General features: G+C 35.8%; 1 protein-coding gene across 5 annotated transcripts in view; it reads right to left on the bottom strand.

Moving 5' to 3' along the window:
* REV3L (REV3 like, DNA directed polymerase zeta catalytic subunit) overlaps positions 1-16992 on the bottom strand; it is a 179791-nt gene that overhangs the window by 21841 nt on the left and 140958 nt on the right. For 4 of the 5 annotated variants that reach the window (XM_078054859.1, XM_078054860.1, XM_036105337.2 and 1 more), the window contains 5 exons: positions 16331-16472; positions 14426-14670; positions 13113-13221; positions 11075-11281; positions 1547-1656 (listed from right to left, as the gene is read on the bottom strand). In XM_078054859.1, the coding sequence (XP_077910985.1) occupies positions 1547-1656; positions 11075-11281; positions 13113-13221; positions 14426-14670; positions 16331-16472 (813 nt within the window). Of the gene's footprint in view, positions 1-1546; positions 1657-11074; positions 11282-11733; positions 11861-13112; positions 13222-14425; positions 14671-16330; positions 16473-16992 lie in introns of those variants that run through there. The other variant, XR_013441149.1, reaches the window with a different exon arrangement.

The raw sequence follows: 16992 nt of genomic DNA, 5'->3' as shown, positions 1-16992 counted from the left end.
ACTTTATGGCTCCACTGCTGACTAGTTGGGAATTTTAGACAAGTTTCTTATCTTAGGGGAATGTGCTTTCATTATCATTATTTATTTATTTAAATTTTTTTTTTTTTTTTAAGTTTTGGATGTAGTGTTCAATAATTCATTGGTTGTGTACAATGTGCTTTTAGGCAGTACCTGAGAATGTGCCTGCACTGGTTCCTCCCAACAGTGTGAAAACTGCCGACCTAAATAGCACCCAAGTAGTCTTCCAGCTCTGACATTCTGTGAGTCTGTGCTTTTTGGTTTGAATTCTTAAAGATCTTAAAGGCTAAACAAAGTAACTATAATCAGAATCACGCCAACTTCTGATTCTCTGTATGTTATCAACCATGGACATGTATGATCCTGAATTAAACTCAAAAAAGGTTTAACTTTGTCCTCTTCCCTAAATATTTTGCAAGGAGCTCTGCTAACAAGGTGCAAAACGATGTTCTAGTAACTTTTATTTTGCTGGACTACTCAGCAGAAGTGGTTTTACAGAGCAGTGAAATACTCACTTAGGAGTGGCTTTTGACAGGGAAGAGTAGAGACTATGGATAATCAGGGTCTGGATAACTTGAAAGTATCCCCACCTGTTAGTAATGAAACAGCTGCTATATGAGGTAAGGTCTCACTCAGCACTAATATGATTATGCTGATTGTATGTGCATTAAAGAATGGAGAAGATTAAATGCTGTTTAAGGATTACCTAGAAGCTGTTTGTAATGATTAGAAGCGTTATCTCCTACTGCTCCACTGGGCTGTAAAGTTATCAGAGCTCCCGAGGCAAGTGCTCTTAGCATGATCCCACCGTGACACTAAGCCTTCCATATGAGAAGAATATCAGAGTCTAAGAAATTTGCTTAATACCTATATTCTAGAAGAATTTTAATAAGTCATACAAATAAGATGTTACATAAATACCTAGACCCTAATAAATACCAAAGCAAGCAACCAGGCTGAAGTTATTAATTTAGGACTCAGAGGCAGTCCTATCCTTTGTCAGTCCATGGATGATGGGCTTCAGGAAGTCTGTGAGCCCTCTGGAATCAAATGGAAAACTGTATTTGCCTATATGCACTTTTTGCAGAAGGTCAAAAACATTTTGGGGCCTAGTGAAAAGTTAACCACTCACAGCTTTGACAGGTATCTTTCAAAATTAAGACATATATTTAAATTCACAGAGCTGCAGCTATATGAGGAATCATTCACATTTTTAAAAAGTGGGTTTCTTTAAAGACTAGACTCCTGTATATGCAGTATTTTTACAGATCACTATCTACCTGGCTACCTGCAGGGGTGCCATGGGAATCTCTACAAGTCTGTGGCTCAGGCCACTTAAATTTTCTGTCTCTTAAGATCATGTCTGGTAATTCAGGACTTGAGCTAATCCTGATCATGAGATCATAAGGACTGGGAAGGACTTAAGTAGAACTGTTTTTAGGAAGGATTACCCTTAAGCCATTTCAAATACTGAAATGAATATCTAAATATATGTAAAAAGACAACTATAAAGCAGGAAGTTCATTACCTGTCAGTATCTCCATATACAACCCTAGCGCCCCATTTCTTGGTGTCATTCACCAGTTTAATAGCTCGTTCCAAGGTCTCTCTGGCTTTGTGAACAATACTATCACCAACCTGTTGGTACAAACACATTGGAAGTAATTTCTTAACATAGCTTAGTATAAATCAATAGACTTTAACATAGAATACTTTTCATTACTAAATATTTCTAAAATTGAAATAAGGAGAAAATAATAAAAAACAAAATAGTCTTCAGTGTCAGCATTCTTTCTATAAGTACTCAAGAAGAAAATAAGGTGAAGAATTTAAAGAAAGGAACCAATCAATACACAGATTCGCCTGTGAGTGTATTAGTAAGTACAAAGGATTGCACTTTACACAAGGTACACAGCTTCATAATTCCTGGAAGAATAAGCCTTGTTTATTTAAGGACTTTCTTATATGCCTTTATAACTAATTAGCCAGGAAATTATTCTGTGTATGTGCATGAGTGTTTGTATGTGTATTTTTCAAAATTTTTCTGTTGTAGTGTTATGATAATTTCTTTCAGTATCATTAAAGTTAATGCTGAACTTTAATCTCAGTGATTGGTTATAATTTTTAGATAATACAGAATACAAAGAAAAATGTATAATTATATGATGGAAAATATATTACATGTGTTCGATTTAAATTAAGTAGGCAGATATATGTCTAATAAGGGTACTTTCTTTTTTTAAATTTTTTTTTAAGATTTTTATTTATTTGACAGAGAGAGAAAGAGAGCACGTGCACACATACGTACAAGCAGGGGGAGCTGCAGAGGCAGAAGCAGACTCCCTGCTGAGCAGGGAGCCCAATATGGGGCTCCATCCTGGGACTCTGGGATCATGACCTGAGCTGAAGGCAGATGCTTAACCAACTGAGCCACCCAGGTGCTCCTTTAATTTTTTTTTTTTTTTTAAGTAATCTCTCCACCCAACATGGGGCTTGAACTCATGACCTCGAGATCAAGAGTTGCATGTTCCACCAACTAAGCCAGCCAGGTGCCCCTAACAAGGGTACTTTCATTGGTCATCAGTGAGTTTAAACAAAGATCATGGCATAAACTAACAAAACAAAAAGGTGGTAGAACTTGACAAATGTGACAAACTAATTATATTTTACAGTTAAGTAAATTAAGGAGACCAGCATAGGGCTGCTGCTTCATTTATTAAACTCATAAAAGCTAAGGGTTGGGGAAAATTGCCCTTTGGCATAAATGGAGCATTCCTTTTAAAATTTTAAAGTAAGAACCATGCACTTTTGTGTTCAGAAGCAAACAATAGTTATAATCATCCTCCTTTTACTGTAAAATTTGAATCACCTCAACTAAATGTAGGATCGGGTAAGTGTTTAAAAGGCTGTTTATAGGGACGCCTGGGTGGCTCAGTCGTTAAACGTCTGTCTTTGGCTCCGGTCATGATCCCAGGGTCCTGGGATTGAGCCCTGCATTGGGCTCCCTGCTCAGCGGGGAGCCTGCTTCTCCCTCTCCCTCAGCTGCTCCCCCTGGCTCGTGCTCTTTCTCTTTCAAATAAATAAATATTTTTTAAAAAAAGGCTGTTTATGGTTGCTTTAAAAAGGAAGTATTAAATGAACAAAGGAATAAATTTTAAAAAACTGGTAGGAGCGCCTGGGTGGCTCAGTCATTAAGCGTCTGCCTTCGGCTCAGGTCATGATCCCAGGGTCCTGGGATCGAGACCCGCATCGGGCTCACTGCTCAGTGGGAAGCCTGCTTCGCTTCTCCCTCTCCCACTCCCCCTGCTTGTGTTCCCTCTCTCGCTGTGTCTCTGTCAAATAAATAAATAAAATCTTAAAAAAAAAAAAAACAAAAAACTGGTAGCAGAAACTTAATTTGGGTATTAAGAATCATGAACTCGGGGCGCCTGGGTGGCTCAGTCGTTGGGCGTCTGCTTTCGGCTCAGGTCATGATCCCAGGGTCCTGGGATCGAGCCCCGCATCGGACTCCCTGCTCCGCGGGAAGCCTGCTTCTCCCTCTCCCACTCCCCCTGCTCGTGTTCCCTCTCTCGCTGTCTCTCTCTCTCTAATAAATAAATAAAATCTTAAAAAAAAATCATGAATTCTATTGAGAACTTTAGTGCAATAGAAAACCTTGAGAATGTGAACTATATCCTGAGACATTTAAAAAAAAAATCATGTTATCTAGCTGAAATTCAAGTTTGAATAAAATGTTCAATGTCATCTGTTGCCACTTTCAAAACAAGATACACTTTAAAATATCTGACAGCAAATAGCTGGAAGGGTGAGCCATCTAGTGTCAGAGTCAAATATGCTTTTGAGACATACACATACTGATCCTAAATGTCTACCTCCCTCTGCCTACTTTGACCCATTTAAGTTACACCTGGAAGAGTCAGAACTCTTGCAGCTGCCCCCAAGGCCGTGCAGTGTGAAGGACTCAGTGGCAGGAGTGGGGGGGTGGGGTGGGAAGAAGGAAGGAGTGGTAATTAAATTAAAAGTGATTCTGCTACTTTGTGCCATGGTTCCTAGTTTGAAGAATACAGGGCTAAGAGATAAGATTTAAAAAGAGAAAAATGACTGCTTTACAGTTTAGGCAATGGTTGGGATCCTGAAAAGTCATAATGAGAAAAATATTTAAAGTAAAAATTCCCTGAAAATGAGTGTTGGCAAAGATGTGAAAAAAAGGTAATCCTTGTGCACCACTGGTGGGACTGCAAATTAGTGCAGCCGCTATGGAGAACAATATAGTGGTTCCTCAAAAAGTTAAAAACAGAAATACCATGTGATCCAGCAATTTCACTACTGGGTATATATTTGAAGGAAATGAAAACACTAACTGTAAAAGATACATGCACCCCTATGTTCGTTGTAGCATTATATACAATAGCCAAGACATGGAAGCAACCTAAGTGTCCACTGACAGATGAAGGGATAAAGAAAATGTGGTATATATACAGTTGACTCTTGAACAAAACAGGCTTGAGCTGTATGGGTTCCCTTATATGTGGATGTTTTCAATAAATTCAGTATAGTACTGTAAATGTATTTTCTCTTATGATTTTAATAACATTTTCCTTTCTCTAACTTAACTGTAAGAATACAGCATATAATACATATAACATAAAAAATATGTGTTAATTGTTTATCAGTAAGGCTACTGGTCAACAGTAGACTACTTGTAGTTAAGTTTTGGGGAGTCAAAAGTTATTTGTAGATTTTCAACTCTGGGGGGGGTCAGTGCCCCTAACCCCCACATTCTCCAAGTCTATGGTTTATCTCTTCACACTTGAGTGTTTTTTGCAGAGTGGAAAATTATTTTAATGAAGTACAGCTTATCAATTCTTTTTTTATTTTTTTAATTTTTTTTTAAAATTTTTTATTGTTAGGTTAATCCCCATACATTACATCATTAGTTTTAGATATAGTGTTCCATGATTCATTGTTTGTGCATAACACCCAGTGCTCCATGCAGAACGTGCCCTCCTCAATACCCATCACCAGGCTAACCCATCCTCCCACCCCCCTCCCCTCTAGAACCCTCAGTTTGTTTTTCAGAGTCCATCGTCTCTCATGGTTCATCAATTCTTTCTTTCATAGATTGTGCCTTTGGTGTTGCATCTAAAAAGCCATTACCAAATCCAAGGTCATCTAGATTTTTTCCTATGTTTATCTTCTAGAAATTTTATAGTTTCGTGCTTTATATTTAGTTCTGTGATCCAATTTGAGTTAATTTTTGTGAAGGGTATAAGGTCTGTGTCTAGATCCACTTTCTTGCTTGTGGATATCCAGTTATCCCAGCAGCATTTATGGAAAAGACTATCTTCTATCTTCATTACGTTGTATTACCTTTGCTCCTCTGTTAAAGATCAGATGACTATATTTATGTGGGTCTATTTCTGAAATCTCTATTCTGTTCCACTACTAATTCTTTGGCCAGTACAACACTACCTTGATTAGTGTAGCTTTAGTAAGTCTTGAAGTCAGGTATTGTCAGTTCTCTGAGTTTATTCTTCAGAATTGTGTAGTCTATTCTAGGTCTTTTACCTCTTTGTGTAAACTTTAAAATCAGTTTGTCAATATCCACAAAATAACTTGCTGGGATTTTGACTAGGATTGCATTCAATCTATACATCAATCTGGGATGAACTGACATCTTGACGATACTGAGTCTTATCTGTCAACATCTACCGTATCAGTATCTTTCCTTTTATTTAGCTCTTCTTGCATTTTTCACCAGTTGTATTGTTTTCCTTATAGAGAGCTTATACATACTTTGTTAGATTTATACAAAGTATTTCATTTTTGGGGATGCTTAATATAAATGGTGTTACATTTTTAATTTCAAATTTCATTTGTTCATTGCTAGTATATAGGAAAGTGACTTTTGTTGTATTAACCCTGTATTCGGCAACCCTGCTATAACCGCTTATTAGGTTTAGGAGGATTTTTTGTTAATTCTTTTGGATTTTCTACAGAGAGGATTATGCCATATATAACAAAGACAGTTTTATTTCTTCCTTCCCAATCTGTATACCTTTTATGTCCTTTTACTTGTCTTACTGCATTAGCTTCCAGTTCTTTTATGATGTTGGAAAAGCAGTGGTGAGAGGGGTCATCCTTGCCTTGTTCCTAATTTCAGTGGGAAAGATTCAAGGTTTTCATAGCTAAGTATGATATTAGCTGTAGGTTTTTTTGGGGTGGATATTCTTTATAAAGCTGAGAAAGTTCCCCTCTTCCTATTTTACTGAGGGTCTTTATGATGAATGGATATTAGATTTTGTCAAAGGCTTTCTCTCCATCTATTGTTATGATCATTTGGCTTTTCTTATTTAGCCTGTGTGTGATGTGACGGATCTCATTAGCTGATCTCTGATTGTTATATCAGCCTTGCATGCCTGGGATAAATCCCACTTGGTTGTGATATATAATTGTTTATATATTGTTGGATTTGAGTTGCTAATATCTGTTGAAAATTTTTGCATCTATGTTCATGAAAGATATTGGTGTGTAGTTTTCTTGTAATGTCTTTGTTGGTTTTGGTATTAGGATTATGCTGGCCTCACAGAATGAATTATAAAGTATTCCTTTTGCTTGTAATATCTGAAAGAGATTGTAGAGAATTGGTACAATTTTTTTCCATAAATGTTTGGTAGAATTTACCAGTAAACCCGCCTGGGTCTGGTACCTTCTATTTTGGAAGGTTATTAGTTATTAATTCAATTTCTTTAATAGGTATAAGCCTATTCAGACTTATTTCCTTACTATATGAGTTTTGGCAGATTATATCTTTTTATTTTTTTTTTTAAGATTTTATTTATGTATTTGACAGGAGAGAGAGACAGTGAGAGAGGGAACACAAGCAGGTGGAGTGAGAGAGGGAGAAGCAGGCCTCCCGCTGAGCAGGGAGCCCGATTCAGGGCTCAACCCCAGGATCTGGAGACCATGACCTGAGTTGAAGGCAGACGCTTAACGACTGAGCCACCCAGACGCCCCAGATTAGATCTTTTAAATAATTGGTCCATTTCATCCAGGTTATCAAATTTGTGTAACGTCCATGGGACCTGAAGTGATGTCCCCTCTTTCATTTCTGATATTAGCAATTTGTGTCTTCTTTTTCTTAGGTTGACTAGAGGCTTATTGATTTTATTAGTCTTTTCAAAGAACTAGCTTTTGGGTTCTTTGATTTTTTCACTTGATTTCTTGTTTGCAATTTCACTGATTTCTGATATAATTTTTATTATTACTTTTCTTCAGTTCACTTTGGGTTTATTCTTTTTCTAGTTTTCTAAGGTGAAAGTTAGATGATTAGTTTTAGATCTTTCTCTTTTTTTTCTAATAATGGCTTCAATACTATAAATTTCCCTCTAATTGATGCTTTTGCTGATTCCCACAAATTGTGGTAAGTTGTGTTTTCCTTTAGTTCAAGATACGTTAAAATTTCTTTTGAGGTTTTTCTTTGACCCATGTGTTATTTAGAAATGTGGTGTTTAATCTCTAAGCATTTTTTTTTCCAGTTCTCTCTTACTGATATCTAGTTTAATTGCATTGTGATTTGAGAGCAGACACTGTATGATTTATATTCTTTTAAATTTGTTAAGGTGTGTTTTATGACCCAGAATGTGGTGTCTTGGTGCATGTTCCATGGGAGCTTGAGAAGAATGCATATTTGGGTGTTGTTGGATGAAGCAGTCTATAAATGTCCACTATATTCAGTTGATGGTGCTGTTGAGTTCAACTACATCCTTACTGATTTTATTATTTCCTATATGGTGCCCTTGTTTTTGTTTCCCTCTCTTTTTCTGCCTTTTGTGATTTTGACTATTTGATATTCCATTTTCTCTCCTTTCCTACACATCAATTATATATCTCTTTTTACTTTTTATAAAAGTGGTTGGTTGCCTTAGATTTTGCAATATACATTTACTTTCAATATACCACTTTCAAATACTACTATACCACTTCACAGTAGTGCAAGTACTTTATAATGATGAAATAATCCAATTCCTCCCAACCCTTTGTCATTCATTTTACTTATACATAAGTATACACATAAATCATACATAATCAAATACATTGTTGCTATTATTATTTTGAATTGTAATCTGTTAGATCAATTATGAATAAGAAAAATAAAAGTGTTTATTTTACCTTCATTTATTCCTTCTCTGAAGCTCTTTTGTTTTTTTATGTAGATCTGAGTTTCTGACCTATATCATTTTCCTTCCCTCTAAAGAATTTTTTATAACATTTCTTGCAAGGCAGGTCAATTGCCAACAAATTCCCTCAATTTTTGTTTGTCTGAGAAAGTCTTCATTTCTCCTTTGCTTTTGGACAATAATTTTTCAGGATACAGATTTCTAGGTTGGAGTGTTTTTCTCTCAACATTAAGTATTTCATTCCATTCTCTTCTTGCTTGCATGGTTTCAGAGGAAAAGTTGGATGTAAATCTTATCTTTGCTTCTGTATAGGCAAGGTGTTTTTTTCCCTTTGAGGATTTTAATTTTACTACTGATTTTCTTTTTTTTTTTTTATTTTTTTATTGTTATGTTAATCCCCATACATTACATCATTAGTTTTAGATATAGTGTTCCATGATTCATTGTTTGTGCATAACACCCAGTGCTCCATGCAGAACGTGCCCTCCTCAATACCCATCACCAGGCTAACCCATCCTCCCCCCCCCCAGAACCCTCAGTTTGTTTTTTACTACTGATTTTCTGTAGTATGAAAATGATATCCCTAGGTTTAGTTTTTTGAGCATTTATCCTGTTTGCTGTTCTTTGAACTTCCTGGATCTGTGGTTTGGTGTCTGACATTAATTTGGGGAAATTCTCAGTCATTAGTGTTTCAAACATTTTTTTCTGTTCCTTTCTTTCTTCTCCTTCTGGAATCCCTATTACGTGTCTGTTATACCTTCTGCAGTTGCTCCAGTTTTAGGATATTCTTTTTTTAGTCTTTTTTTCTCTTTGCTTTTTAGTTTTGTCAGTTCTGATTGAGATTTCTTCAAATTCAGAGATTCTTTTCTCAGCCACATCTAGTCTACTAACAAGCCCATCAAAGGCATTCTTCATTTCTGTTCAAGTGTTTTTGATATCTAGTATTTCTTTTTGGTTCTTTCTTAGTGTCTGCATGTTTCTGCTTACACTGCCCATTTGTCCTTTCATGCATGTACTTGATCCATCAGAGCTCTTAGCATCCTAACAGTTGTTTTAAATTTGCAGTCTGATAATTCCAACATCCCTGCCACATCTAAGTTTGGTTCTGATGCTTGCTCTGTCTCTTCAAACTGTGTTTTTTGGCTTTTGGTATGTCTTATAATTTTTTTTTGATAGATGGATATATCAGGTAAAAAGGACTGCTATAAATAGATCTTTAATAATATAGTGGTAATCTGTGGGAGGAGGGAAGTGTTCTATAGTTCTATGAGTAGGTCTGATTCTTTCAGTGAAACTGTACCTCTGGACTGTGGACTTCACATGCGCTTTTTTTTTTTTTTTTAAAGATTTTTTATTTATTTGACAGAGAGAGCACAAGCAGAGGGAGAGAGAAGGAGAAGCAGGCTCCCTGCTGAGCAAGGAACCCGATGTGGGACTCGATCCCAGGACCCTGGGATCATGACCCGGGCCGAAGGCAGCTGCTTAACCGACTGAGGCACCCAGGCGTCCCTTCACAGGCACTTCTGTTTTTTTTCCCCATCTTTGGTGGGACAGGATGGCTAGAGTGGGCTGGCATATTTCCCCTCCTACACATGGAAGGCCAGAGCACTTGGAGCTGGGTATTTCCCTCCTCTCAGGTCAGTTAGACTCCAGTTAAATAGTGCCCCTGAAGGTGGACCCTGTTAAGAACAGAATGCTCTGATGTATTTCAAAATGGTTTCTTTCCCCTCCCTGTGCCAGAAACACAGGAGAATTTTTTTTGTGTGTGTGTGTGTGTGAGAGACACCTTTGAGAACCTGGTTGAGCTCGTAGAGGTAAAATTCACAAAACTGTGGATGACTGGGTCCCCTGGAGTCTTAATCTGTCAGACTTATCCACACTGAACCTCCAGCAATTCATCAGTTACAGTTCAGGTTTCCCTACCTCAGCACTGGTTCCTACAGAGGTTTGTGCTCTTGGGTTTCTGCTCTTGTGAGTTGTGATTCTTTGTATTTACCTGCTGGGCTCTTCAATTTTGGGGGTAGTGGTTTGCCCTGTGACCTCACTTCTCTAACAGATCTAAGAAGAGCTGATTTTTCAGTATGTTCAGCTTTTTACTTGTTGTGGGGAGAGACTGACAATTTTGAGCTTCTGACATGCTGGACCTGAAACTGAAAGTCCCTTGACAAGTTTTTGAAGTTCATTCTGCCTATTATGTACTGTGCGGGGACTTTATCCTTCTACTGCTTTTCCCTTTCTAAACTACTACTAATGTGGTATACTATAATGTTCTGGCCTTCATTTGGCATAAAAAGATCTACTCAATAAAACAAATCTACTCTGTTCTCAATCACTAGTAAGTTACTGTATTACTCTTGTCACACTATATTGTACTCATGTTAAATTAACACCTTAATTTAGTAAATAGCAAAAAATTAGTCTTATTCTGTGAAAAGTGTCTTTCAATTGCAACTACCTCTGCAGAACAAAGGTTTTGCTTTGTATCTACTGGTACATTAGTAAACATATAATGTTTGGTCATTCTGACATTTGGAGAGGCCAACCTAACATCAGATCTGTCAATACATTAAAAGGAATTATTTAGTACGAAGGTTGTTTTAAGTGCTGCTATAAACGTGACACTAAATCTCATGCTAGTAGTTTGCTATCGTATGCTCATCTAGATATGTAGAACAATGTGTAAGATAAAGAGTTCTCATACACAAAAACCCCCAAACCCCTAACATTTTGTACGTATACAAGCTCCAGTTTGAGCAAAACTGATCTTATGTCATGGAAATGAAACTCTTTAGTCTAAACAAAATACTTCAATCAACAGATATTCATTTAATGCTGCTTTAGTTTCTTGAAAAAACTACAGATTTGTTATCACTTACCTCAATGCATGGCATTCTCCCAGAAAAATTCGCAGCTGTATAGCCAAACGTGACATTTGCTATAAGCTTAAGTCCTAGCTGACGTGCATCAAGCATTCGTGAAAGGGCTCTGTCCTGCTTGTAAGCCTTCATTGATTGCTTCACCATAAGTCTAGTCTTCAAAATTTCTTCAAGCATTCTTGGTAGGACACCCTTTCTTACTGAAGGCTATCATAAAGAAAAAAGAATATTTAAAATCCCTTAAAAGTTATAGATTTAGATAATTAAGAAGGAAGCACAAAGTTTAACAATGGCCAACTGTCATGAATTGAAACATACTAACAACTGAGTGGCCACAGGGCCAGTGGCCATCAATACAAAATCATCACATTTTCTTTCTTTTGAAGAGGACTTTTCTCCTAAAAGGTTCCTGTAATGTTTATAAATCTAATGTAGCACTATTATGTGAGTTCAGAGACCTCCAGGGAGGAGGATGTCAACTAATGCATAAGAGACCATACAACAAGTTCAGAGGGAAATTTTTTTCAAAACTTTGATTCAAACCCCCACTCTTTCAGAAAGACACACGGGATTTGTATCACTCATAACAAACCTCAGTTTTTAAAGATCTCATCCTAATGACCCCACACAGTAATCTGCATGGAACTCCATTTATCTACCTTGGAAGAATGATGAGCTGGGTTGACTCTGCTGACATTCAAACCTGCAGTTCCAGGGACTCTAGGTATTTCAAATGTGATGCTTAGACCACTAAGCCATCCCCTCCGGCCTATATTTATTAGCAATCTGGAAGAGGGGATGAATAGTGAGGTGATAAAATTTGTTGATGCCAAAAAAAAATCATTTGTATTAATCAAGACTAGGGAGAATTTATGAGAAGTCCAGTAGGAATGAAAACCACAAAACAGTATTAACTTTGAAGATGATTCACAGACACGTGCAAGGTAATGCATGTTGGACTGAACAATTAAAACCTTAGGTATAGAATAATCACACTTCTGAATATTAAAAAATCTTAGTTTTATTAAGCTTTACATTTTGGGTCAAAATGTAGATGCAAATTTTAAAAATACCGTTAAAGGAAGATAATATAACAAGCCACTACATATGTGACAACGAAAACATATTCTAACCTCTAATTCATTCTGTGTACCTTATGAAGCAGTCATAATGTTTATGTTAAGATGTAATATATGTCATTATGTTAAAGAGGTAATATTTTCCAAAAAGGAATAGGTCATGAAGTCTCTGGTGAGAATTTTCCTCCTATCTAAATAGCTAATTTTAGGGTACTCTTTGAACACAGCAACCTCTTACTGGTAGAAAATTATGCTACTTTTGCTAAGTACACCAGAATGAATCTGAGGGCTCGTGGGGTCCATGCTACCATCAACTGCCCTACTGTACCATGATTATAGTCAGACTCACTGGTAAGGAAATAGAAAAAAAGAAAAAAAGGAATGAAGTTGGCATAAGAGAGGCAATATAATCTTCTCCTAGATCACTCTCCTATTTGTCTTTATTCATTTATGAGGCTCCCTTTGGTCTCTTTTAAGGGGAGATAAGGGGAGAGAAAAAAGAGACCCTATTATTAGTTTGGATATCTTAAAATGCAATCAATAAATATATTAGAATATCATTTCTAAGACAGTCTTAATTTAAAATAATGTAGAACAATTAGAGTTTACACATTAAAGCAATTTAAATCTTGTAAGTTAACATCGTTGTGATTGTCAAATAGCTATTTAAGTCTCAGATTCTAATAGAGGTCAGAAGGCATATATGCACATTTATTTCTTTCAGTATTTCATTAAAAACTAAAATCTAACAGTTAAAAGACTTTAAACCCAAATTCATGCAAAACAAGGTAATTGGTTTTTAAAAAATAATTTCTTAGCAGATTCATATATCTTTACTTTTTAAGATATTCAAGCAAACTTTTCTTTTCTTTGTTTTATATGCCAACATATAATCCAAATCATCAGCTCTCCAAAGGTTAAGCCACAGTCGATACCTTTCACTTACAAGAGAGTATTACCTTGACAAAAGCTATTCCATTGGGGGACACTGTGATATCATGCCTAATTTGGTAAAGTAAATCTGGAGGTACTCTTAGAGAGGTACAGCCAAATTTGAACTCATCATACCTATTAAGAAAGAAAACATTAAGCAAATACTTTCGCAAATCATAGAATAGCGATACTAGACAATTTTAGGAATCTTTTTAACTCCAGTAGAAATTCATTTTCAAATATTTCAACATGAATTCATTTACTTAGTAATTTGTCTATTACCAAACAGCAGTTCTTCAGTATTCACAATTTATTAAAAGAAACATTTCTTAAATGGCATTATCCTAAAACTTATGGCTAAAATCTATACTGAAATACCAGATTTCAGCTCAACATATGACCATCTTACACTAAGTTCCTTAAAGAAAAATTTAAGCCTTAAATAGAAAGATTTTAAATAACTTTTCCAAATTTCTGTTCTTAATAAAGACAGGATTACCAATATAATTTCCATGAATACTTTCTATGAAGGAACGAGTATACTCTAGACTAACACTATAACTTGTTTTTTTTTTTTTTTTAAGATTTTATTTATTTATTTGACAGAGAGAGACACAGTGAGAGAGGGAACACAAACAGGGGGAGTCGGAGAGGGAGAAGCAGGCTTCCCGCTGAGCAGGGAGCCCGATGTGGGGCTCGATCCCAGGACCCTGGGATCATGACCTGAGCTGAAGGCAGGCACTTAAAAACTGAGCCACCCAGGCACCCCTATAACTTGGTTTTAAATACACAAAAATCACTATAAAGGAAGACTCTGTATTTCTTATGAGAAGAATATACACTCCTTTGAACATTAAAAATGTTATTCAGTTTATAAAATTTGGTTGACATGAATAAATACAACCCAACATTTACCAATTTTAACTTAAAAATATAATTGACCATTTCTAAGAGGTCAAGAGGAGGTGACAGCTGGAGATAGGAGATCATACTCCTCAAACTATTCCACTGAAAAGTGATTTATATCAACAAATTAAATGTAACTCTCATTTAAAGAGACCACAGATGTACATGGAGAATGAAACAAGTAAGTTGCAAGACTGATCTATTCATGATCTTCTTCATGAGTCATCCATTCATGATGATGAATTAGTCATACAGTTATCCACATCCACATCAATTAGTAAGTTAACTACAAAGAATGAATTAGCTGTGCTACAGCCCATTCATCTTGCTCAAAAGGACAGTATCAAGTGCAAAGAGACACTTAAAGCCTAATTTTAGTAAGAAGTACAAAGCACAACAACATAATTATAAATATGAGAAAAAAACCCCTTACTTTCCCAAGTTCTCCACATGGCCAAGGCAGGTGGAAAAACAGTAGTTGTATGCAATCACAATCGAAGGATATAGTGACTGGAAATCCAAAACGAGAACAGAGTTGCTGTAGAAGCGAGATTCAGGCTCCATAATTAGGGGAACACACTGTGGGGCTCTCATTTGGGATCTTTGCTGTACACTAGGTGTCACAGGAATATAGTTCATTGGTTTAGCAATACGCAACATCATTGATTCCACACGGTACTGCAGGCAGAGAGGTGAAGTAGGAAGAAAAGAAGAAACAGTTTAAATAGAAATATATTGGTCTTTGAATATATGATAATCATCTAGGGGATGTTCTACTCTTCTGAATAAGGCTGCATTCTTATAGGTTTTTTGAGTAGGCTCCACACCCAGCGTGGAGCCCAACACGAGGCTTCAACTTATGACCCTGAGATCAAGACCTGAGCTGAGATCAAGAGTCAGACGCTTAACCGACTGAGCCACCCAGGTGCCCCAAGGATGCATTTTTACAATACAGTTATATACTACGGGTTATTTAGTAAGCTTTCAGGTGCCTGTAGGAAACATTCATAAATTCTTTTCCTATATTCCTATAACTTTTATAAAAACTGTAAAATATATCAAATAACTTATACAATAAGTCAAATTTGGAAAGAGACAAAATTAGATTTCTTTTTATGTTTAAAAACATCTATTTCATAATAAACAGATGTAGGAAAGACTATACAGTTTAACAATTTCATTTGAAAAGCTGGCCAATGATCTTTGAGAAATTTATTTGAGAAAATTAGAGAATGAAAGTCAGGAGACCTGAGATGGATAAATGTTATTCCAATTTTCCAAGAAGGAAACACAAGGATTCCAGAATTGAAAGGTAGTCAGCTTAATACCAGTCCCTCACAAAATTGAATCAAGCAATTACTGATTGTTTGTAATAACCACTATTAAGCAGATGGCTTGGAGTATTAGAAAAGGAAAGCACTCACAAGAACCAGCATGGGTTCACAGAAATGTTCTCATGTTGTTTTAAGGTATCTTTGCCTCTTATTATAAAGCCAGCTCAAATCATTTTTAAAATTTGTGGGGGGTATAAATAGCTTATAAACAATATAATAAACTTGCCAAAGTAATTAGAACTCTTTTTGCTGTATTTACTGAATTAGTAGATTGGGGGAATGTTATAGACTTACACTAATTAAAATAATTAAAATAAAAGATTTTATGAGGTTAAGGAACCTGAGTGAATTAATGTAGTATCCCTGATGCCTAGCACAGTGTTTATTTAACACATTAAAGGTATTCAAATAAATATTTGTTGAAATGAAGGCATGAACTCTTTTTGGGTGATGCATTTGACAAAATCTCTCATATCCATGGGAAATTAATTAAAAAGTTATGAATTAAATTACTTCTAGGATCCTATTTTTCTTTAATTTCTTAAAAAAGTGATATAGGTACTTATATTGATCCTAAATCCTCTTCCTTTTTATATTAAACTTTTATTTGGGAATTAGAACATGCTAAAATTAGGAATGTAAAACAAAAGAGAGGCAGACTTTCTTTGCTGCTTCTTCCCTAGTTTTAAGGGGCCTTTGAAGGCCTCCCTAATCACACTGACAATATTCAGAAACAAAATGTCATCCCAGGGACATAGTCATTTAGTTTTTTAATAGCATGAAAAACTTAGCAGTGGCCAGAAAGTTGGTATGGAGAGAAAATAAAAAGTGGAGGTGTTAAGTGAAATTAAAGCTTTTCCAGAAAATAAAATGACAAGATTTGATTAACTACCTATATATCAGTACCACATAGAGTTCAAAATATCAAATCACCTCAAACATCTCAAAAGTAAGTATGTCACTCACATAGAACTTTCAAGTGTGTAAGAAAATTGATTTCCTACCTGTGAACCCCTTGTCAGTACATGTAAAAACTGAATGCCAAAGAGTCTAGCCATTTCACTGGTTTTCCCAATCAGGTCCAGCTGTTCTAACATTTGGAGATTTCCACGGACACGGCTAACGTAGTGATCAACCATTTTCCACCTGTTAAAAAGAGAATCCATGCTATGAACTTTAGGGAAAAATGTGGACGCTTAAAACTAGTACTCTTAATTCTGCTAAAACCTACACATTAAAAATGAGGATTTAAGGAGGGAGTTATGATGTGAGCCATTAGCAAAATATGTAAAGGAGTTAAACATTAGAAAATTCCATATATTTCAAGGGCATAAAACCTAGTGAAAATATGCAAAGTTTAAAATAAGTACTTGTAAGAATAATTATTCTCAGTATTTTGCTTGTTGTTACTCTATTTTTATTATAAAAAATTAACACTCTCTTAGATGCTACTGCTGATGCAATAATTATACAATTATTATTCACCATATCTATAGGTTTTTAAAGAACATGGAGGCTTTGGGTTATCACTGTGAATACCAATCTAAAAGCATGCCTCCTATGTGTTCATGGGAAGAAACACAGTAATTTGGTGATGATTAGGAAAATAACTTTAATGAGATTATACCTGGGGTAATATATGTCAAATCAGTATTTTCTGTGAAAA

Source organism: Halichoerus grypus, chromosome 9, assembly GCF_964656455.1.
Source record: "Halichoerus grypus chromosome 9, mHalGry1.hap1.1, whole genome shotgun sequence".
In the NCBI taxonomy this organism is placed as follows: Eukaryota; Metazoa; Chordata; class Mammalia; order Carnivora; family Phocidae; genus Halichoerus; species Halichoerus grypus.
This window is presented reverse-complemented; position numbering and strand designations above follow the sequence as displayed.